Below are 25,983 nucleotides of genomic sequence, written 5' to 3' on the forward strand. Positions count from 1 at the left end.
TTCCCCTCTCCTCCCCACAATTCCTTTTATAGTGATTCCCCTTCTATTAATTGCAAAATTAAAAGCTGGTTTTGTCATGCAGGCTAAGGGAGAAAAAATTTCTACATCTTATGAGTTTCCAAACCAAGTGCTAATACCACTTTCAGAGCTTTCACAGATAATTTTATGCACTTCAGCAATTTCTCATGTTTACCATGTGACAGATGCCATTTACTCCAGTGTAAATGCCTAATTAACACATACAACACACACTCTCCCCCCACCAGTCCCTGAGGAGATAAATGTATGGGATTCCCTCGCGTCCCAATTTTTCAGAGCAGGTCACCCTATGCATCCCCAGAGTCTTCCTATAAGTAGATACTCATGCAGCTCAGTTGCATATAACTGAGTTGCAACATATATTTTCCCCAGTTCTTCTGTACCCTTTCAGAATTTATAGATAGAGAAACTGTTATAGAGGCATATACAGTCAGTGCTAATCAAATCTAAGAAGCAATTAAAAAAAATCAATGAAGAGAACACTTCTGTTTGGTACACTAAGAAAGATCTCAGCATTGTTTAGACAAAAAAATCTAATCAAACAAGTCATTCTCCTTTTATAGCTCAAATCAATATTACACATTGCAACAACATCCGCTGGTGTAAGTGGATTCACTTAATTGACCCAAACTGCATAATACCGCTCAGCAAGACAAACTACAATTAGCTCAACCCATAAAATAGGGCTAATGAGTAAATCCTTTGTAAGGTAGCTGAAAAAAACACCTCAAATCTTGCCAGCACCACAGCCAAAAAAAGACAGACAGAACAAAAAGCTTGCAGCATTGAAAAGTCTTGAATTAAAAATCAATTGGATGCAAAAAAAGGTTCAAGGTTCAAATTCACTGCTTTGTCAAAACCACACATCTCATTGGATCCAAGATGCGTCTCTAACAGATTCACACTAAAATACACACATCAATAATATAATAAAACTGTGCACGTAGTAAGTGTTCAGTATTCATACAGTCTTTAAAGCTCTAGCCATAAAGATGAATACTGACACACAATTATAGCATTTAACCCTAAAATGAAATAATGCAAGCAAACTCTGAAAAGCAGAACTTTGAAAGCCATAAATAGCATAAGTATCACACACTTCCCACATTTATTTTTATTCAGCATTTCAAAAACCTAAATAAAAATTTATGTAAATAAACAAGGCAACCTAGAGCATCGGCATTAAGTAGATCCCATTTCAAGTCTGTTCTAAAAACTTACATTCTCCAGCCTGGTGGCCCACAAACGCAGTCATACGTGAGACTAAGGTGAAACAGTTCTTTAGTGGTCCTTCAAGCATTTGCTTTGGTGAGTATTTACTGACAGTCTCCTCCAAGCCCCCCAGTATAACTCTCAGAACCGTCTGCCCATTAGCACCCACAGCATTAGAACTTAGGTTAGCAAACATACCAGCCAAGAAAGTGAAACTACGGGTGCCTTTCTTCCCTTCCTCCCAGGTTTTCCAACTCCAAACTTGCCAGTCCAAACTTGCATACAGCAGCAGCCTCACTTAATAGAGCCCTCAAAAATGCATAAATTCCAATTAAGGTTGAAATGGAAACTTCCAGGTTGAACTCAACCTTCTTTAAAAGAAGAAACACCAACTAGGCAAGGAACATTGCATTTCTAACAGAGAATACACTTAACACATACACACCTATCTTCTTATCTGTTCATACTCTTACTTATCCAAAAAGTGAATTTATTTTGTAAGCTCAGTTTCATATAGATATTTATATAAACATAAAGTTCTGGAACTTTGTTGGCTGCTAAAACAACATCCCTTTACCTGACAAAGACATCACCAACAGGAAAAGGTTCACCATGGCAGCTAGAGGCTTGATCACCAGAACCGTGAGGAATAGACCACACTACCCCTGCCATGCAAGGATACTCTGAAACAGAGCGCTGTTTGCTGGGACAAGAAGGAAATGCCTCCAGAGTCCTACAGATAAAAATAGAAAGGAAATGAAGTCTTCCAGTATGACTTTGGCTTCTAAAGCCTTTTCCTATACACTAATACTGGAGCAGATAATTTCCCAGTGAAGCGTGCTTCTAGGAGACTGGGGATGGCACCCTATGAGAAGGCTTCTCCACCAGAACTCTACTGCAAGTGCTCACTGTTCTTTACCCTCCAAAACAGCAAAGGCTTGGAGGATGGGTAGAAGAAAACAGTTTACAGGAAGTATTTTCACATACAACTGAACAGCTAGCTGCCTCTTCAAAATCCTTCAACTTATAGACTTCTGAGAGCAAAATTCTTTGTGGGTAACATACCAAAACCAAGGAAACGTCAGGATAAATACCTTGTAATACTGAGTATGCGGAAGGGAAAGCAGGGAAGGAAATGCCATGTAACTTGTATATTAAGCTGTGCTTCAACGATGCTTTTCAGCCAAGAAGTACTAACAGAAAGTTAAGTAAAGCATGCAGGGGAAAATAGTGTGCCTCAAACGAAAAAGGAATGTGGTATAAACTTAACACTACAGAATTGAAGTTGAGCCAGAGCTGAGAAGGTGAGTGTGATGGAAAGATCATATAATTAAGCTGAATAGTTTTTATTTTGCCAGATACTGAAAAAAAATCAAAGATGCAGTTTGATTATTTAGCAGAAGTTGCTCTATCACAGCTCTTTATAGTATGTTACCTTGGAACTGCTCTAGGAAAGCTTGCCTACTAGTTCTTAAAACAAATCCTCTTTTGCCTACCTAGTTTATCTGTAGATAATAACCAACTTGAATATAAGTAACAGGTTGTTCACTTTTTTTTTAAACGGAAAGTTCAAGCAGCTTTTCCTTTCGAGAGGAAAACATTTAAAGTTCTAAAAAACAAGTCTGAAACTAACTTTTATACGCTTTTTGTAAAGAGGAGCAATTCGTTTGCTAGTGAAGTTTCAAAAAAATGAAATTGTCACGATTCCACATTTTAGTCAAAGCCAACTAACAAGAATAAATTTTTCTTTGACAGAATAACTGAAAATGTAGAAGTGGAAAAAGGTAAATCAATAGCGCCCCTCTTATTTATTTAATCTACCTTTGGATGGACTGTAGCATCAACAAAGGTAAAAGAAATCAGGAGGAACACACACAGAAACACTGCCCCATTCCTCAACTCAAACTCACTGCCCTAACAATGGAAATTTCTTTTCTCACAACCTTGAGGGAAAGGTTTTCCTCTTGTCTCCTTCAACTCATAGCTCCTTTTAAGAAAAAGCTTTTTCCAGGTTTCTTCATCCAAGTGAAGATAAGAGCCACTACAGCTGCTCAAAACAATCTTTGCCAGTTTGCAGGTTGTTTCTTCACTGTACCCAAAAGAACCGGTAATTGTGTACATGCCTCCAGATTTTTACTTTGAAGAACGTTATCTAGAGTAAATCTTCAAGACACATGGAGGAGTTTTACCTAAATAGCACAGATAGACAATTATTTAATAATTTTGCTTACCAAAAAACAGTTTCTTCACCTTTCACGAGAGCTAAAGCAATGCACCAGTTTTACAGCAGTCCAGCATACTTTGTATGCATGCCATAGCAGGATTTCATCTTCAGTGTACACCACTCAGTTTTAAGGGTCTTCGACAAAAATTAATAGTTTTCTGTGATATTATCAGAGTGCTTTAAAGCACCTTTAAATAGTCACTCTGCATTTCAAATACATCTGCACCAGCATCTCAAACTTTCACTCATGAAATCCTGTGAATTCCAAGCTCACTGAAACTTTCCTAAGCATTTTAAAAAACTGCAAGACAAATCTTTTTCATCCTGATTCTTGCTAACAAAAACAAGCTCACCATAGAATGCACTTGATGCCAGTTTCTTTGTTTTGTTTTCTAAACCACAATGGCTTTGGCAGTTTCAACTGGGAAGGCATATGGGAGATGAAAAGCTAGTAGTTAAGCAGGTCTGGAGAGTAGGATCTGGTGGTAGTGAAGGCAGGCAACAATTATAGAATTTCACCTAGTAGAAGTTTGCTCTTAGTCGAGCTAGATACACTAGAAGATATACAGGTTCCAGAAAAAAGTAGCTTAAGTTCAGTTACATTACAAAGCAGCACAGTGCACACTGGTAACATGCTCCAATCTAGCATTTTCAGGTTAGTTCAGAGACTGAGGACTGCTCTACGCAGACATTCAGATGAGGTTCTTGTCTGATCTCCAGGTCTGCTTGCCTACCAATGGATGGACTGTAGACATTGCTTCCAGGATCCAAAGAAAGGTCAGGGATTAAGTCAGGGATCCCTAACACCAATTCTAGAGAACTGGAAGAACAGCCAACAGAAACAGCAAGGTGAATTCACAGGCATCTGATGTCTTGACTGCCCAAGAGCATTTAAAAGAAAAGGTGACAGGGGAAGTACACAACTATATACGTCAGTTTAGTTCAAGGCAACGTAGTCTGGAAGAGTAGCTGGAGGACTACCATAATAAAGTAGTCAGAGATACAGAATACAGACTTTAAAGTAAATTCACTTTTTGCAAAGTGGACTAAATTCAGCCCCAACATGAACCATATATCGAGACTGGAGCAAAGTTTTATAATAACCTTCACTTTATGCAAATACAAGTTGCCACTCAAAGGATGATCCCACCTCTAACTTTCTTCAGATTCCTCTGTGCTCAGCTCCAGCAATTACCATGATGCTGAGACAGATCAATGAGCTGAACAGACCCAGAGGAAAAGTAACCCAAGGGGAGGGGAAATTAACCTTCTGTCAGATCAGCAGGCTAATCATCTTGCAGCCACATGATCAAGATATCCTTTCTGACTCATCTGTTATTTTGGATAGAAGAGCACAACTAGTCCTCTCAGAAATATTCTGGGCTTCAAGATCAGACATAATATGCAGCCAGACCTAAGATGTCATACAACTCCTAAAATAAAACCATCAAAATAGCAAGCTATGGGTGAATGCAAAGTACTTCAAGTATCTGAAACATCAACAGCACACTTGCTTAAACACGGATTTCTCTTACGGCTATGCAGTGTTTTACATATGGGCATAAAGGTATGCCTGTGTGTGCACCTGTGGAACAGGTTTTACATATGGGCATAAAAGTATGCCTGTGTGTGCACATGCGCTGACAGCTGCATACACACTTGTGTATGTATGTATACAGACACATATACATGCATATTTTACACTTAGGTGCCCAGAAAATGCACAGTAGTCTTTCACATTACTACTAAGATTAAGACTACGAAGTACTAAAGTAGATAAACATAGAAGATGAACATAACCCCAAATTATGCTTGTGAAACAAACAGTATTTTATGATATACCAAACCATAAAAATAGTGGTGAAATTGCAAAATAATTATCCTGCTCAGCAAAGCATTCTTAAAATAGAACCTTATCTTCGATGCTTACAAGTTTTCTTGGTTCTCCAATGAAATTAGAGACAAGGAAAATTACTATTCTAACAAAGCGTTAAAATCATTACATTATAAGACATTCATGTCTTCCACATAAAACTTGTCCTAAGTTTTCTACCCTCAAAAGCCTTATTTTGAAAGAACTCAAGGCAGCTTTGAGATTCCAAAATACAGGTGCCAACATGAAGACTGTAAAAACTGTTTAATGGAAAAAGCACTGAGCAAGCTTGCTCTGGGAAGTCCGTGCACAGGAAGCCAGAAATCCCATGAAACGCACTTCTAAGTAACTTTTCACAATAGAGCTACCTTTTAAATAAAGTGACTTTTAGCAATAACTCATCCTCATCCATTCCAAAAGCGTAATCATGTCTATGTGATCTATTTGACAACCACTTGGGTCTGTTACAACAGACTAAGGAAGTGCAGAGCAGATTTTTACCATAAAACTTCTAGGCCTGAACCACATATAAAGACCTATAACAGATCCCTGTATTTAAGACAGCTTAAGCAGATTTTGCACAGCACCACATTGACCTATGCTATCTTAGGATAGCATGACTCTACTACAAACAGCAGAATTAGTGTCAATCCAGTGCAGTGTATTGAGGAAACAGCTCTTCCAATATATAAAAATTAGAGCATTCTTAACGGACTACAGCATTGTGTCCCCTCCTCTCCTGCTTCCCCCCCCCCCAGGAGTTTAAGCATAGTCCTTGTTCCAAAAAACAAAATTACAGCAAAAGTGTCAGGTCTCTTCCCATAACTACATCATACCCCTTCATAACAAGCTACCCACTACAAGATTTTTTTTTTTTTTGAGGACAGAAATAAAGTAGGAAATAAAGTGCTCCTGCTCTTCACATTTGAAGTATGAATTAGAAACCGAAAACATGGGAAGTATCACTATCCTACTAGCTCAATTACATTCTCATCCTATAAACTTATAGTCTAATATATATGTAATTATAAATTATGGAAAAAGTATTCAAATCTTTAAATATATTTAACATTGACTAGGTACATTATATTCACATGGTAAAAGCATAGGTTATCTATTCCCATTTTTAAGAGTGATAAAAACTTTTGCATTCTTCACTTAAAATATAGCTAATATTTACAAATTTAATAGATCAGCTTGACTGTATGGATAGTTTTATACGACATTGGAGTAAATTTTAATAATTGATTTCATGTTAAAATAGAATTTTAAGAAAATCTAAGGTACACAGAATCTGCATAGCACAGTGACACACATGCACAATGGCTTGACTAAATCCTCTTTCCTTTTAGCATGTAGTTTTTTTCTACCTGCTAAATAAAGTCATATTCCCTGCTGACAGCAAATGATTGGTTTACCTATAACTCCAGGGGGTTTAACCACCAGTCCTTTAAGCAGCTTTGACAGTTTAACCTGCTGAGCTCACAGCACCCAAGGGAGGGTCTTACTTGCAGTTTTGCTTCTGATGCTGCTGACCACTAACACTGACTCCACAGATAAAGGATTTCAATAACAACCTCCTACAGGTTAACACTTTGGGTACCAGTCATGATACTGCTTTAATTAATACATGAAGGTCGCAGTTTGGCAGAAAGTTGTGTTAAATTTGGCAGTGCTTACGACAGAAGAAAAAGTGCACATGCTCCTCTGTCCAGTAGCTCTAAGATAAGTTTGCCTACCAATATAACCATGGATTTTTCCAGCATAACTGATAATTTAATCATAGATACGAAATGGACGCCTCTCACCATGCTGTGCCCAGGATGGGTCTACCTGGCATATAAATACCCACTACAGCTTAGGTTTAGAGCGTTTGGATGGTGGAAAAGATTAGCACTTGCATTTGAGTGAAGCTGCTAAGGGTTAACATTAATAGCTTACCAAAAAAACAATTTGATTTTATTACGAAAAGTTTCAACTAGATGTTTTTGCCATCTTAAAAGTGGAAAGCAATTTATATTTACTGAAAGCAAGCATTTGGTGAAATACATAGAGTGCAGACTGGATAGGCACATGTTTAAATGCATTTTTCAGACCAAGTATTCACTTATTTCTACCTTTCAACACAGTGCGCAGAAGCAGGCATGCTCTTCAAGAACACGAGGAAAAAGAGGTTCTTCGTCAGAGACACGGTAACTACTTTACCTGAAAAACACCTATTGAATTTTTTTTGTTAAAGTACACAATATGACAGACACACTACAGAGTAATAACGAAGCAGCATGGGAGCCATTTAATATATTTCTTGATTAACTCATTGCCTGTCCTGTTCTCACACAGACATGTGCTCACATGTCATAATCGTCATAATTCCCATCATCCCTACAGTTAACACACAAGCTCCTTGATTAGTGCACAACTCCCAGACGAGCCACTGCTAATGCTAAGTAATTCCCTTCAGCCTCCTGCTACTGTACCGCAGGCTCTCCAATTAAATATAATGTCTCTGATGAGCCATGTTAATATGGACAAATTCCTGCCAGGGATTCTAGCCCACTCACTCTCAAAGAAGAGGGGAAAAAAGGAACTCGAACTGATAAACACAAAGAAAAGCCATATATATAAATCCTAGCCTACTTAATAGCTTTTCCCTTGAGACTAATTATAAAACTTTATCAGGTGTCATAGGTATATTTTTCTTGAAGGTATCTGGGAGACTGGCACACGGATACTACATGTTTACTGATAAATGAAGATGATTAAATTAACATTCTAATAATTGAAAAGCAAGCACGTAAAACGGCTTTTCAATCAGTTAATTACAATTAGCAATATCTAATCACACAGGATAAATTTAACCACAGAATCCCTCGGATCTCTTGCTGTTAGCTGGTGTACTATGCTTACAGAAGGGGAGGAATTATATTCAGTGCCTTAAGCATCATTTGAAACAGTGTAACTGTACACACACCTACACAGGCTTTTTGGTTACAAAAACATTTCGGTAGTAACCCATGCAGCATAGAATCACTTCCCAAACTTGCAGTAAGAAACTACAGTACCTCTTAAGAGCCCGCCACAGCATCACAGATCATACTGCAAAGGCCATATTTTAAGTTAACATATATGCAAACAATGCCAAATATCTTAGGAATATACAAAACCAGTCATAGATCAAATACATGGAAAACAATTTATTATTTCCAGCAATTTTTCCCATGGCAGGGGAGGATCCAACCTCTTCAACACCCACTTACATTCCTTAACACCATTTCGCTCCAGGTTGCCACTATTAGCTGCAAGTCACTATTCAGATTTTAAGAAAATCATAAAGAGTCCCCTGTCCTTAGAACGGACAATCTGATGTCCTTAACCCTAGAGCTGATATACTCACTTGAAGAGGCAAAGGGCATGTAAATAGACTGCTGCAGAAGTATCCTTACTTCAGTAGTCTTAAAGACTGCTTGCAACTGCACAAATAAATTGTAAAATATTCAAATAATCGCCACAAAATTTTGATAAGCTCTTCCCCACGGTCCTCGCACCTTCATGCTTACACTAACACACTTCATCTTCATTTACCTGATCATTAGCTTCCAGCTTGTTCAGTTGGAAACGAACACACACTAATTACTTTGACATCACAAAGTCCTATCTGTCCTCCCACCTCCCCAGATAGCAGGGAGAAATCATCAAGGGAAGGCATGATAATATCTTGATAAATGATGATTCGCATCACCTCACTGTCAATCATCCAGAAGTGCTCACGTAAGATACCACTCAATCTCATTACTGAATCCTAGGGCTAAGAGTACAATACACCCCAGGAGTCATATTTCAACCAGCAGGCCACCTGGGTAAGATGCAGCTCTCAGATTTTCATGAATGTTGTTGGCTTTTTGTTTTAACACAGTAAATGTCAGATATTCATATATTTTTACCATGTGTACATATGCCGGCAGAAAAATACACGCTTAAAGCAAGATAAATTATCTTGAGAGGTCAAGGGAGAACAAATCTCTACGTTCTTTGGAGGGAAAGGCCACCAGGAAGTCACTCATTTTAAAAGAAAATGAATAAACTTGTCTAAACTTTCAAAGTTCATAAGTTTCATGATCTGAGCATCCTTCCTGCTGAAGCAATATAAATGCATTTAGAGCTCTGAAAGTAGTAACGCTAGCTTTGAAACTCATTGTCATAGGCAAAGTTTGCTTTTCCCATGACAGAAAACAGTCATACAAGCAGTATTCCTGCTTAATTAGTCAATCTGAAAAAAAGATCAAACAGGAAAACACGGATAAACATGCATAAAATAACTTCAAATAGATAAATGACCAGGGCTTGCTAATTATTTTTCCCTTCAAAACCAAAAATCCTTAGCATAAAGAACTTCCTAAATTCTGTGCCATCTCTTAGGTCTGTAAAGCTCTCTAATTCCTAGCTCAAGGTAGACCATTCACAATCAGTAAATCTGCAGAATGGCTCTCCATACATTGAGCAATACGATCACTGATGGAAGTGATGATGAAGGAGGAAAAACAAGACTGAAAGAATATAAAGGAAAAGTGGGGGAGAGGGAACACCACTAACAGTGTGTGGTTCTGCTAGCTACTACCAAGGAAAAAGACAACAGCCTAAACTAATAAGGACAAAAATCGAGCGTAGAGAGCGCTACAGAAATAAAAAACAATGCAAACTGAGAAAAGAGAGCAAACAGCAAAAGAATAAACCTTAAAGTACAAAGATGCACGTTCTACCATTCCATCACATTTTTCTGGCTAAGGAAGGAAGCTTTAAAACACCCGATGCAAGTCAAAGCAATAAAGCATAACTCCAAGTATTCCTGACACTGACATCTGCCCCACATATCTCAATGGAGCATCCAGTGACTGGCTGTCTGCCCCCATGACCAAACCTGAACTTGGCAGGAAGCCCCACAAACACTTCCTTGTACTTCTGCTGCCCCAGATTCCTTGAAACATGATCATAGGCTTATACTGAAATCCTTGTCCCATTTCAAGGCACTCTCCCCTGTGAGGCTGCACAGAACAGACTACAACTTATAGGCTCCTGTTAACATTTTTCAAGGAGAATCTCAGAGGGCATATTCTAAAAACGTATGTAAATAAATATGACAGGAATGCAAAGAATCCATAAAAATATAGAATAAAATCATTTAGATGTGGCTGCACTATGTACCTGACATGTTAATGCAAACTCAGTTAATGCAACTCTAGATTTAGAGAAGGGCTGGCAGAAGGGGACAAACAACTGTAACAGTACAATTTTCATTTACAGAGATGAAACACTTAAGACAAAGTGAGAAACGTTACTCCAAATAGGCTTGAAAGTTACATAATTTCAAAATGGTTATTCAGTGATAAAATTCTTATGGGAGTGTCTTAGCTTTCATTTTAATTTAAAAACAGAAACAGTCCTCATCACAGACTTACTGCACCTATAATTTCTTAAAGAGCATATTATCTGACAATTTGTACTTTGAGAAGGGCACTGTTTGAACTGCTTGAAGTCATGCAATTCAAATTCTTTTGTAGAAAGAATATTGGTGGAGAGAATACATAGGCATGCATGTCTGTCTGCAGAATGAATTTAGAGTGATAGTTAACAGGTTAGCTTTACTTCCAGGAATCTACTGAGGGCAGAAAATTGTAATAGTGATTGTATGCTTTAGTTCAGCAGATGGAAATATATGCAACATTTTAGTATTTGAAGACTTTCTTAAAAGGCATATCTTCAAATCACAAACTCTGTTTAAACTTCCATATGCTAGATTATGATTTTTGCTTTATAAAAAATCCTTAACACAGCAATGTCACTTCTTGAATCTCATTAACCCAATTTAAAAAAAAAAAAAGAATTTTCAGGACTAATTCACACAGATTAAGCATCTATTTGCTTTTTTTTGTTTGTTAAGTTGTAAACGAAAATTCTCTGCAGAAAACAAAAATTGGCAAGGAAAAAAAGCTTTACTGTTGGGAGAAATACTCACTCAGATCCCTCAAAATAAGACCTTACAGAAACTACATCTTCCTATTGCATTGAAATTAACTTAGAGTAAAATTATGGTGTTTCCTCAGAAGAAAAAAGTAAAAAGGAAACTTCTGTCAACAAGTATCAGCACTGCAAAAAATCTTACAATGTCTAGTAGGTTATCTGTCCATCTTGAGCTCCACAAATAACTAACAGGAAGCATATGACAAAACTTGAGGTTTAACGTAACCCTTTTTCAGGACCAATTCTGAAAACTCTTCAAAACATTCAGCAAGTGGAAATGAAACAAATTACACTTCTACTGTATCTCTAACATAAGGAAAAAATCATGTTTACTTTAAAATTCAGCTCACCACCTACAAAATTCATAGGGCTAAAAATCTCCCACACATTACCCCCTTTTTTAAATCTGTCTTTCATTTGCAGAGATAAGTGACATACTCAAGGTAGCTATGGACCTTCTACATATTGTTTTATCAAAACAAAAGCTAATAGGTTGATCAGAAAGATATGAAATGACACTATCATTAAAAATGACAAAGCGAAAATAGAAAAGCAAAATCCAGCCTACTGCTATAGTTTTATAATTACAGAATAAAGAATCACCAACCTCTGTATTTATCAAGTATTACATTCAAACAAAAAATGGCTTTTCCTCAAACCAGAACTACAAGAAATTGTTACAGAAGTGGTTACCGCAGTTCTATAAAATTATACCATGCTTAAGTTAAAGAACAAAAACAAAATATATCAATAGATGTATTCAAAGTTTCAATCAGCCTTGAAGTTATGAGTAAGAAAAGTACTACCTTGCTGAAAGCATAGGAGGAAAAAAGGTAAAGCACCAATAGTGGTTTCTCAAGCCACAGCAGCAAGTCACTGTGGCAGGCAGTGAGACTGCCTAAACCCAGATACTCTGCACTTCATTCTCCTTTGTGAAAGGCAAGATTCAGGACACTGGGATCTGGCCTTATCAGACAACAGTGCCCAAAGGCCATTAGTCAGGCTAACCACTGCCCCTTTCCCACCCACCTACACAAGCCACTGGAAACGTACAAGCAAGCCATGTACTAAGGCAGTTCAGAGCCCTTTGGGATCCTTTCCTACAGCACAGATAAATGGCCTAGGAACACACACTGGCCAGACCACGCTGGCAAGGCTTCCATTGCCGAGGCTTCAACATGCCAGACAGCAGACCTGCAGCTTTTTCCATCCCTTTTTGTCACCATTATGTACCCTGCCCCACTCAGCAATGAGCCCACATTTTCCTTTTGCTGCTGATATACAGGAACTGTTCTTGCCGCCCTTCACATCTCTCAGTAGTTTCAACACCAGCAGAGCTTTGGCTTTATTTCTCCTCTTTATCTCTGCCTTCACCTGCTGTAAACTTTTTCATTTGAACTCAGGCGGGAGTTCCCCACACAGCCCAACAGGGCTTCCACTGCACTTACCCAGCCTCTTCCACAGCAGGATGGATGTTCCTGTGCTTTGAGAAAGCTATCCTTGAACACCTGCCAGCTCTCCTGGGCCACTTTGACCTCCAGGTCAGTCTCCCATGGGATCCTTCCTGCCAGCCAAATCCCTGAACAAGTCAAAATCTGCTTTCCTGAAGTCCAGGGTTGCAATTCTGCTTTTGCCTTGCTCACTTTTCCGGAATCTAAGGAATCTATCTCAGTCAATGCTGTCAAAAGTTGTTGGGCTTCACATCCCCAACTAGCTTTTCCTTCTTTAAAGGGGTCAAGGACAGCATCAGCCCGATACAACCAATCACCCTCTGTCAAGAAATTATCTTCCACGCATTCCCAGAGTCTCTAGGATTGCTGTCACCCTGTCCTTCCAGCAAATATTCAGTGAGAATATCCCCATTCCCCACCACCGTGAGCCTCAGATTCTGTAATCATGAGGCTTCCTCCAGTTTTCTGAAAAAAAGCTTCATCTGCCTCCCGTCTGATCAGGTGGTCTGTCACAGGCATCCACTATGATGTGGTCTATCCTCTGTTCCTTACCCATAAGCTCTCAAACTAGTTCACTCTTTCCAAGCTCCACATGTTCAAGTGACTTCTTAGCAGAGTTCAATCTCACCTCACCCTCCCAGCCTGTCCTTCTCAAAGAGCCTGTAACTGCCCACTGCTGCACTCCTGCAACATAAGCTGCAGGATCCCAACATCACAGCTCTGCAACTGCACACAGGCTAATTCCTCCTGTTTGCTCCTCATGCTGTGTTTATATATGGACACTGGAGATGGGCCTCTTAGTCATACTGCTTTTACAGAAGTGCAAAAGCTGCCTCCACCATGCTATCCCCACACACTCCCCTCACTGCCCATCAAGGATACCTCCACCTTCACTCCCTGGACTGAACAAACCCCTCCCACAAACCCTCCTCACTAGATTAGCAAGCATGTTGACAAAGGCTCTTGCCTCGCTTTGTGAGATCAACCCATCTTTCGCTGGTAATCCTCATTCCCCTAAGAGGTTCCCCATGGGCACAAAAAGCCAAAGCCCTGCCTGAGGCACCAACTATGGAAACATGAGCTGACCAAGTGTCCGCTCCCACCCAAGCCTTTCTATCAGCAGGATGAAGACTCTCCCTCACCTGAGCTCCTGTGCCTTTTACCATTGCCCATAGAGCCCTCTATTAATTTTTTGTATACTCAAGGTCACCCTGCCAATATCACTGGCACCCACAATAATTCAAGGGCCAGATAAGCCGCAGCCGTCTCTCCACAGCAGCCTGAATCCAAGCCAACGTGTAACAAACTATATGAGATATCAAGTGTAGGTGGCAGATGAGTGCCTCCCTAACCCTACAGGGGGAGTCTCCAATCTGCATCATTTGCCCACCTCTTCCCTGCAGCTCCTTCACCTGCAAGCACCCTGACCACCACCCACATATGAGACCTCATCACCCCTAGTCCTAACTTCCAGGAGAAGCACCAGCACTACAGCCCAAGACTTGGATGGCTGCATCCTCACTCCCTCCACATTACTCTTAATATTAATCTTGCCAGCAGTCACAAATTAATGATTAACATACGTTCATTCACTCACAGCTATTTCTTTCCCAGTTATATAGCATAAGGAAACATGAGGCCATCGGGCAAATTTTGCAGGCAATATCATATGAAAAGAGTCTCCAACTTTTAACATTACTTCAAAAATGTGTCAGTTTGGGAATGCAGTGTTGATACAATCTAAGCACAGACAAGCATCTACTACAAATTTTGTCTGAAGAGAAATCACACTGTACAGACAAGGTTTACTACGCTCTTCTGACTTCTCACTAAACATGCAGAATCCTAGTTTGATACAGGGTCCCACCAAGGTTTGGTCACAGATCAGAAAAGCTCTATCGAATTGGCACCTTCACTGCAAACACATGCCCCCTTATGAACACACACACATGCCCCCTTATGAACACACACACATGCCCCCTTATGAACACACACACATGCCCCCTTATGAACACACACACATGCCCCCTTATGAACACACACACATGCCCCCTTATGAACACACACACATGCCCCCTTATGAACACACACACATGCCCCCTTATGAACACACACACATGCCCCCTTATGAACACACATGCCCAGAAACAAGACTCAGTTACCCATAGATGTTTAGACATCCAGATTACCAAAAAACAAAATAAAAACAAACCATTCCCTAGCAGGATTTGCATTGTAGTCTCTAGAAGGCTAGCAAGGAAAACTTATTTGTGACATTATACTAGCGCCTTAATTTAGTGCAGGAAGTTAATTCCTGGTAGAAGTTTAACAGTTACTCCTTGAGACCTGTCTGCACTGCTCAAAACTATTTGAACATTTTAAGTCAATATCAAGATATACAGATTTTCAGTCACCAGCCATGAATGATTAATGAATAAAACTTAATACCCAAACTACAACTGGTTCCCAGGCCTTTCAAAAACATCCTTCAGAACCTCCGCTACTTATCATGGCAAAGTGTTAGAGGAAAAAAAGCCGTCCAAATATCAAGCAGTTTCACACATCTGGAAAGTAATGTGCTGTTTAAGACCACATGACATACAAAGTCACTCAACAGGAGAAAGCTAAAACTGCTTTCTCTAATTCTCAAGAGACAACCACTGCCAAGCTAAGTAAAGAAACATGATAATATCTGTACTAAGGCAGCTCACCTGATCCTTGAGGAAATGATTGTTGCATAGTAAGATGACAGACCATCATATAAAGAACCAGCCAGCAGGAAGATCACTTACTACTGGTTTTAGGACACGAAAATCAATCGCAAGAACTGACCATGTGCCAGTATCCCACATTCCTAACCAGGATCTTATCTTTATGAATCCAACACAGTTGCCTCAGCTGCCATTTACATTCCTCTCCTGCAGGGAGCCATTCTCAAACAGTCATGTTATTGTGGGACCCAAGCTCGATGTGTGCTCATTGCACTGATGGCTGCATGACTTAAAGACAGTCATGGTCCCTGATATAATCTAATATTACAAACATGCAAATTAAAAGGAAAACTAAACTTTTTTTTTTTTTATTAAAAGATAAGCATCACAGACCAGGATTTTTGTATTATTTGTAAAGGGTCTTTAAGGGTCAAAAAAGGAAGCGTACATATCCATTTTAATCAGGCAGCTCAAACAGACTGTTCATGTGGAAGAAAGAGGATATGAAGAACACATTCTCCCCTTTTTCCCTTTCCCACTTCTCCCTTCCAAAGTGCTATTATTCACTGCCCCCAACAGGTATTACCAGTGCCACACTGAATCTGTGGCTGCTTTACAATTCATTCCTAACACCTCAGGAAACCACACATGGAAATAAAAAAGGATGGGAACATTATAAGAGGTACATCTTAAAGGCATGATTCCTGGAAAGTGATGTTCCCTTACCACAGAAAACAGACAAGGGAGACAGCACGCTTTCATAAGCGGTGCGCCACAAGTCCATCAACGGCTGCTAAGCCCACGTTAAAAACAGTTTAGCTTTAAGAACTGCCTACAAGAGGTACAAAACCTTGTGCTACCTTTCAAGGACAGGATATTAAAACTCAACAGGTAACCAGCATACTAAATACTAGTTACTAACAGGCTGCAGTAATTCATGCAACAGCATACATCAAATTAACTGCTAATAAATGAACCTCAGACCACTGTTTGATTAGCATAGCAAGATGAAGACAAAGTGAAAAAAATACATAGGCTTACTTAAAAATATATACATCTCTACCAAACCATGACAACACTAAGTATAGCTATTACTTCACAGTAACTACTCAGACTACTGTTTTCCCCTACAGTAAACAAGAAGCATGAGATTTGGGGTCTTTTTAATCAAAAAGAGCCAACCTAGTGCTACCTTGTTAAATGTTTCAGGATGCAACTCCATCCTGAAAAATAATCAAGAAAGTCAGAGCTGTAAGCTGTTTCAGAAACTCCTTTACGGATGCAATTTCAGACTTTTACAGCTGACACTAATATTTAGCAGAATTGTTATAGTAATTTGCAATGAGGATCTGAAATCAAGCTTTATGGTTGACCACACTGAGCTAAAGCTAACTGCAAAAATCAAGCTTTAGCAGAACTAAAAGACAAGTACTAAATTAAAACACAGATATGCCATAGTATTTATCACTCAATTTGATCACAGCATAAAGAAAAGTTTATCAGGATAAAAGTTTTGTCATCATTTAGTGTTTTAAGGACTATTACAGTGCAGGAAATACAAATTTAGATTAAATCCTACCTACCTGATCTCTCACTGTCCTTGGTTATTCAGGCAAACTCAAAAGTGCTTCCTGTCAATCTATGGTTGCACAGCTAGAAATTTTAGTTTTGATCCTAGTAATATATCCTGTTTTTAGGAACAATTACAGTTATGAGCTGTGATCAGTCCAGCTGATACTATAACATCCATGTGTGCAGGCATGATAATTCAAGGAAAATGAATATAGAAGTTTCATGTGGGGGGAAGATGTTTATTAAATTATGTAGAGCATCCTGTCTCCAAGAAAAAGTGGAAGTGAGAAATAATTTATATATAAAGCAGTCACTTAAACTGAAAAAATTTTGATAAAGTTTAGATTCAATTTTAGATTTTTCTCTTTTTACAGGTATCTACATTTCTAGTTTGATGCTGGCCTACCACCTCCAGATTTAACCTGAAGAGTCCACTCATTTTAAGACATTGAATGTGATAAGCTTTGCCACACTAATTTCACATTAACAACTTGTTATACAGAGGTAAGAACGTGATCTTTAGGTGATCATCATCCTACTTCTCCTGTTTTTTCGTTTGTACAAGACAAGCTTGGAGGATCGAGCAAAGTTTTTGTTTTAAAGAGCAATATATATTTGAAATTTAACTATCAAAGGATGTTAGTTACTCATTATGGACAATTCAATGGTAATAAGAGGCAGAAGAAAGAATCTCAGCTTCATCTTTTTAAATAATAGTGCTATCTTGCTGCAAGCAAACAGATGAAAGACAGTTGCTTCAAGAGCTAGGAAGAACATATATCCTAAAACCACAACACCCATGAAACAATGCATACACTGATGAACGTATTCATGCCTATAGGTTGTTCCCACAAATAGTATTTATCTCCCTCTCCTACACTTTCACACTTTGTGCCAGATCTCCAGCCATGATTTTTTTTCATCTTCCAGGCAATTAATACAGAATTTAGTTTCTATTTTGACACTGCTCCCTTGAAAACAAACACCAGTCACATCGGTGGAACCACAGCCTGTCAAGCAACAGCCCCCACAACATCCTGTAACTGTTGAGCTATACAGCTAACAATCAAGGAAAGTATCTGGCTTTAAAAAATAACCCTCCTTATAGGGATTTCAGATGGCTCAAGTTTTCTGATCCAGTTCATCACCTAGTCCCATGACATACCCAACCACTGGGGGCCTAGAGAAGCAGGGAAGGAAACGGGCATCAAGGATACAGGCTCACACTAACTTAAGCCACTAAAACCACACTCTTGAAAGGATGACTAGAAACTCTCCTCTGTCCCTATCCCCAGCCATGTGCCCTCAGTACCACTCTTGCATTACTTCTAGCATTCATGAAGCCGGTGAGTCACATCAGCTCACTGATCCAAGCTTTTTTTTTTTTTGCATTGTTTTCAGAAGATAAACAGCCTTGATCAACTTAACAAGGCTGCACATGCAGTGGAGCCAACAGAAGTGTCAGCTACACAAGTGATAGGAAGGTAAGAGAGGAAGAGAACTAACTCCACATAGCCCTAGATCAGCTCAAGCTAGGTATAAGAGCCTGTGAACATTATTTACCAAAATACTTCTACCTTTGGTCCATCTCTGCCTGGAAAGAGTCCCAGCAGCCAAGGAAAAATCCAGCCTACAGCCTGCTGACCAGTGCTGTGGTACGCCTTACATCCAACCCAGATAAGAAAGGAGACAGGACTATCAACCAGGACTACTCATGAATACTACCCGAAAACAGATCCTACTTGAATGCTCACACCACAGCTGACAGCAAATAGCAGAGCTGGGACAATATAAATCACAAGAGCAACAGAAGTGGATCTACATAGCGAAAAATCGGTGCTGAAGACCTGGGTGAAGGATGAAGTCAGAAAAAAGACAGAACATTCAAACTGTCTCAAAGGAGACAGAGTCCCAGGATCTTCGGTTCTTATCTCCAAGGCGGGGAGGAAGCAAAAGGAAACCATGCCACTGCAGAGCAGGAGAGCATCCTCTCCCCTCAATCACTCCTACAGAGGAACACAGCACAACTGTTTTTTTTTTTTTTTTTAAGTCACACTGACAGTGTTTAACTCCATATAAATCACTACATACAGTACCTACTAGCCAATCTCAGGCAAGAACTACAATTTAACACAAAAAGTGCACCCAACATGCCTGAACAGTACAGCGTTTAAACAACGCAGTCTGCAAGGCAATGGAAGCTGGCTGTCCTTATCCCACTCACCTTCCCTCTGCACCTGCCTTGAGGCATCTGTTAGACATTTCACTGCGTTATTTTAGCATACTACATTAGTGCAAGGCTGATTGCTGAAAGACCACCATCTACATCTCTCCTACACTTTGGAGGAATCTTCAGCATTTCAGTAGGCAAGAAAACGCAACAGGACAGTGACAACATTTCCTCTACCACCTCTTATGAAGAAAGCGGCACTATGCTGTCCTGTATTTAAAACAAAAGATAAATACCTTTCTTAAGATATGATCCTTGCTTTAGCACAGGAACATCTTCAAAGCCAAGTAAACATAAGCGCTGAAGAAACTGAAGAACACCAAACCCTGTCTCCAGTATTTCCTTGGCTTGTTTTGGCATATTCCTATTCCACATACCTTACAGTGCATTTCTCCAAATATTGTACATGGAGGCAAAGAGTCCGTTTTATAGATCCTAGGTGGCAGTCTAGGAATCAGGTATTCAAAAAGGGTGTTGAAATAAAGTTTTCTTATCATACACGTACTTGAGCCAGATCTCCCCTCAGGTTATCCAGTCACAAGCTTCTGAAGAGCCACTGGTAGGCTAGTTTCATATTTTCAAATATTTCCTATTCAAAGTTTTGCATATTTTAAAAAAGAAATTGCAAAAAAAGTTGGCCCAAACTCTCATTTACCAAGACCTCTATATTTGTTAGTTACCTGTAGAGATAGCTGCTCAGTGTGGGTAACTTTTTTGAAAAATGGAAGCTAAGTTTCCTAGATTAAAACATAGCCATCAAACCCCCCCATAATATTTGTTTTTACCAACTAGACTTCTTAAGAACAAAAGAACCTGACAGCAACCCATCAAGCTGTAAGAAAATCATTAACAAAATTGGAAGTTTTTATTGTTTCAGTCAAAAGCAAAATTTGTTCATCCAAATTCATTCCGCTCAATGCGGTCTTGGAATAAAGGCTGACAAGCTTAAAGAGCTTTGCAGTTTTCCTTTAAAAAAAGTTTTTTGTTTTTTTTTTTCTTTTCCCCACTTTCTTCTGAAATATTGCCTCAGACTTCAAGGTTAGAAAAAATAACCTTAGGACCACAGATATTCCATTTCTAGGTCATTTGATGTATTCTGTTTTCCCCTCACTCATCAGAAGACTACAGTTCCTACAGTATGGTTGAACTCCATGCAATTACTTTTACGTTATCAAAAGCATTTGTATCATTTTCAGCTCTATATTATCCAGCAAAACTGGATAGTTTTGCAAAAGTTAAACATTTGGATATGTCTATGTTTAAGGCCTTTTAATACGATAATACCTGAAGTCTTAAGTGATTAGCAGAAAAAAAGATGTTTAAGAGGTATAACCAGCTGTCCCATACTCCATAAAGTTTTAGTTTACATTACTTTCCCATGGGATTTTTTCAGTCATTTATAGTTCATTACTTCATATGGCTATAGAATCCCTGCTGTGTTAAAAAATGCCAAATAAAATTATATCTCATTCACTGCTTTATGCTATACCTTCTTTTGTTCAGATCCAATTAGTGAAAGCCTGTTCTTCATTTATCATACTTTTAGCTGATTACATTAGGCATTACAATAGTTCTCTAGCTTTCCTCGACAATGTTTGCACCAACAGTGTTATACTTATGGTTGAGGAGGCTCTTTCATCTTAACCCTCTGTTCCAATCAGCTCAGGGGGAAAAAAGTACATATGATTACTATTTCAGCCGAAACTTCTTTGCTTGTTTTCTCACCCCAAAATAATTCCACCAGATGTTTTAATTAAAACAAAATTTCCAAATTCTCTCCATCCTTTCCCACTTCACCTTTCCAAATGTGATGAATTACTCTCTTGCAATTTGAGCTCTAAATCAAAAACAGTAATTTGATGAATTTACAACAATTCTTTCCTGGACTTCTCTGAAATAACTGATTTAATAAGAGATTTTAGTCAGAGGTTTCAAGACCCTAAGAAGCATCTATTATGACCTACTTTTCTGAACACATTCAGTACCTCATGAGCAACTTCAATTACCATGGGTTTCACAGTAGCCATTTTGTCAAACTGTTTCCCCCACCACACTGATTCTATTTCAGGACATTTGTTAAAGCAAGAACTTATCTCCCACAGCATAATTTTCCAGCTACTCATAGCTTAGCATTACAACACAAACACCCACAAATCCCTTAAGTCACCTACCTTCTTTTTAACTGTGTTAATGTTGCCTTCCTACTCTCTTAACAATTCTTAGTTTTAAAACTCACAGAAATGCTTCAGATCTTTGGTCTTTTTTAAGATTAAGTGCACCGAGCAGTACTTTGTTCTTTGTATTTCCTCAGGTTAGCTTTATTTAGCTCTCATAACATTCACAACTTTTTCCACACTCCCAATATTTAATAGCTCCTTCTGCTGCTTCCAGTTCACGATGGTTACCAAAATTTTAATTTCTTGAAATCAAAATTGTTTTGTACTGTTATATTCTAGTTACCTTTCATTAATATAGAACAATATTCATTTTGCTGTATTAACAGCAGCATACTCAAAACATCTGTCATTGCATTCCAGAGAAGGAGAAAGAATAAGAAAAGTTAAGTAGTTTCACTGAAGGTCTGTATGTACTTTAGCTATTCCAAACCCCTCCATTCAACACTGAACTCCACAAGGGATTTCAGCAAGTTTTAACATCGCAAAAAAGAAAAAGTTAACATTCAACAAATAGGATTTCAAAAAGGAGTTTTTCCCAAAAACCTCTAGGATAAGATTATTCACTACATATTTATTCAAACTTGCTAGAGCATAGACTTTCCATCTTCCCTAACTGCATGCAAACTGGCATACCAAAAACATAACATAACTACTACAATGATCTATTTCCACATTAGACTTGTGAGACCAGGACTTTAAATTTAACAGGTCATGGCCCTACTTAGAGATCTTACACCCAGTACAACTCAGCACTTATTTCTAACTCTGGAAGAATCCAAATTATAAGCTTACACATACACCAAAACCCATGTGTTTTAAGCTATTATCTGTACAGACTTCTGGGGGAAAAAGTAGAAGTATATTCAAGATTCAAAGAGCACAGTTTAAGACACTGTACACCACCCACCATGCAAAAAATACCAGCAGACATCCCTGCTCAGGTCATGCAGACATACGACAACAGATGGAAAGATATTAGAAGCTATTATTGCTCACTGCAAAAGAAGATGTTACCAATAGACTCTGACCTATTCAGATAATTCATACTTTTTTGCTAGCTTTGATAAAAACAGTGCAGTTAAGAGTTCCAACTTCTACCTGCAGCCTCTTTTATATCTTACTGTTAAGACCCAAGTAGAGACAGAAGTTATTTGATACAACATATTCCTTAGCTACGCTCAGTAACAAATCCATTATTTAAACAAATTTATCCTCATGCCAAAGGAAGAGTCTGAATTGCTAGATACTTGGTGTTTTTTTCTCTCTGCTGGGCACACTAAAGGAACCTGCTTCAATTCCATTTCTATTTTCAACCACTATGACAAAAAGGAAAGTCTTCTGACTTGTAGATGTATCTTTTAAAGTTATTTGTAAAACTGAGTTAGTATCAACAGGATTAGACTATCCGTTTTTAGCAAGTAGCTACACAGGTAATATAATAAGGGGCTATTATACCTCTAAGTATACTCTAGGTTCTAAATAGAGAATTTACCTACTCCAGTTCATCCTGTTTGTAAACATTTTAATTTAAAATTTTTTTGTAAACTATCCCTACTCTTCTAATCACTTAAACCCAGGTCCCATTATTTCTAGTAAAGATTCAAACAGTTTTGGGATGGCCAGCCATTCAAACACCATACCTTTACATTTATTCCTGCCTTTGGTCCAACGACTATCACCCAACTAGCTTCCTATGACATTTATTGCCTTAACAATACAAGAAGGCTTGAAGGAGGGAAATCCAGCTTAGCCCTGTCAAGTTTGAAATTAAAAGAAGTTCACAACTTTTTACAGCATCTTAGCACTAAGTGAACAGCTTTCTCCTAACTACGTTTCTCCTAGGCGGAGACAGAGGCTTATCTGGCAAGCTGCATCAGCTCTCAAGTTGGATTTCAAAAGGTTTTGAGATCTTGCTACAACTGGTATAACCAAAAAAGTAGCTGTTTATGGAGCCTGAACAGAAAAGAATAACATGCAGCAGAGGCATTTTTGTCACTATAAGTGACACCCTCAAACAGCAAGGAATTTGGCCTCTGGACCCATCTATCCAGATCATACGAACTGGCAGTTACAAGCATCACTAATTGCCAAGTAGATTATCTCCAGTTGTTTGTGAATTAAGTCATTCACAGACAACAGTCAAACTACTTCCCAATTCAAGCACCCAAGGAAGCAAGGATGTGGTGGATATAAGTTAGTTTTTTGGTCTAATTATACAGATGCTGCTCAGACTTGCTATAGTACAACCACCATATTTTAAGCACAAAGAACAATTTCACATAACCTTTTTTCATTTTCCTTTTAAATACTTCAAGTTTCTTCATGCACACAGCTAACTAGGTTGTGCAGCTAGATTTGCTACTTGTCTTTAAGAAAGGGTCCAAAGGGCTAAGCAGACACCCCCTGTAGCATCTGTTAGAGCCTCATTTCTAGTCAATAAACCCAAATATCAGCGTTTCATTTAACACACCTGTTACCATTATGAACTGTTCTGAATACATTAATGCATTTCTGAGATTACCAGCTTGAATTTCTTTTCTCTTATGAACTATTACATATTAAAGTCCTTACATGGATGAGAAAGCTAAGACACCACAGATGGAAGCAGAGTAGCTATTATATTTTCATTTTTTTGTCATGCAGTATTTGAATTCCTTTCCCTAAGGTTAGGAGTGGTATTTCTTCATCATTCTTTTTTGTGTTCTCTGATCTCATTTTTCACTTTATACTTTCATAGTTTCCATATTCTCCAGTTCATAGGAGCATCCTTACAATAAATATAAAGCCATCTAGACCCACAAGAGGGAAGTACAGCAACTCATTTTTTTTAAGTCCTTCACAGACCTGCGAAAGAACATGTTTTTGGTTTTTTTTAAATAGCATTTTGGTTGATTTTCAGAATGAATTCATGCTAGGGAACAGAGCTACACAGCACTGCTAAACAGCAAACCCATTTATCCTAACAGATACCATATACATAAGGAGGAATACAAGTACCCATTAACATGTTTCAGAGTTTTACTAGAAGGGACTGCACATCACAGAGTAGTTTGTGTTCATATCCACTTACCCCTTGGCTTCCAAGAGAATTTAAATTTATGATGTCTGACGTCCATCTATTAGGGGCTCGTTTCACAGTCCATTCAGCATCCACAAGCTACTAGTCTCTCCCACTTATGGCTACCGGTTGAAATGCAGACCAAGCATACTCTTCATTTACCTCCAGAAGAATTACTTGGCACAGAAATTCAGCAGTAGGACATTTGTCCCCTTTGTCTCAGAAAATCCAGTTTGCTCTACCTACCCAATTCATATGACCTGAGTAGGTCATGTGGGAATAGAATCATGAAACACCACAGATAAAAGTACTGCCAAAGTCCAAAACTCCAGTTCTGAAGTTCTCAGCTATCACTTAACTCTGAAAATACCTAAGTTCTCATAGTTCAGCTTCCACAGACTCCACGAATCAGGCTTTGCACGTACCTCTCACATACTCACAAGTTCTATCACACATAAAACACACATTTTTTTTTCCCCCTCTCAGAGCTTGCCTGATGGACCTCTTTCAGTAAATCATAACATAGGGTTGCAGCTCTCTTCTAGATTTAGACAAGCTCTCCCAGGCTGCAGGGGCACCCTGAATCCTTTCTCCTGTAGCAATTGCTGAAAGCAAGGAATAAGATGTTCTCTCTAGTCAATGAGCGTATGCAAGTATAACTATACTTCCTTTTATATCATTCAGAAAAAGCACAGAGGAAATTGTCTTCCTATTCTTGTGTAGGACGCTTTTTAATTGGCTTTTCTTGTGCCTATTAGCAAAACAAATTTCAGGTTTCACTGTCGCTTTTACTGAGTGCACAGAGCAACATATTCATCAACTACTCTATCTCTGCTGTCTGGTTTAATCCAGGCAACGAAGGAAAGAACAAGGTAACATGTTTCTAAGGGCAAAATACAAAAGAGTTCACACAAGAAAACACTATATATTTGACTAATCCTCCTCTCTTGGCATCTCCCCTCATTCACAGAAGGAAAGGACATACAAAGAGGCTTCAAAATTACCAACACATCTATTACGGTAAATAAGCCTGCATAATAGTTGAAAAGTGTTGTTGAATTACCAAGTCCCATCTACCATTTGCATTCAAATAAGCTAGCAATAAACCAGCAGTACTTACAGCATTGGAATCAACATCACTGTGTATAGCAACTGTTTTAATCCCCATCTTCTTACATGTTTTGATGACCTGCCATATGAAAAGCGACAATCATCAATATTTAAATTATCAACAAGTTAAGAACAAACAAAAAATCTCAGAAGATTAAATACTTACTCGGCATGCAATCTCCCCTCTGTTGGCAATAAGGAGCTTTTCAAAAGTCTGAAGGGAAAAGAACAATAAGAACCCTAAGATGAACAAATCATAAGTTTTTTCCCCCCTTTAGAAATGGGCATTCTTTTCTCCTCCATTTCCACTA

The 25,983-nt window shown here is 38.6% G+C and overlaps 1 protein-coding gene across 3 annotated transcripts in view; it reads right to left on the minus strand.

Annotated features, from left to right (window-relative positions):
- PCCA (propionyl-CoA carboxylase subunit alpha) overlaps window positions 1-25,983 on the minus strand; it is a 314,254-nt gene that overhangs the window by 260,865 nt on the left and 27,406 nt on the right. For all 3 annotated transcript variants that reach the window (XM_068928028.1, XM_068928023.1, XM_068928032.1), the window contains exons 3-4: window positions 25,839-25,886; window positions 25,683-25,751 (exon numbers count right to left, since the gene is read on the minus strand). In XM_068928028.1, coding sequence (XP_068784129.1) covers window positions 25,683-25,751; window positions 25,839-25,886 — 117 coding nt within the window. The remainder of the gene's footprint in view (window positions 1-25,682; window positions 25,752-25,838; window positions 25,887-25,983) is intronic.

This window comes from Struthio camelus, chromosome 1, assembly GCF_040807025.1.
Source record: "Struthio camelus isolate bStrCam1 chromosome 1, bStrCam1.hap1, whole genome shotgun sequence".
Classification (NCBI taxonomy): Eukaryota; Metazoa; Chordata; class Aves; order Struthioniformes; family Struthionidae; genus Struthio; species Struthio camelus.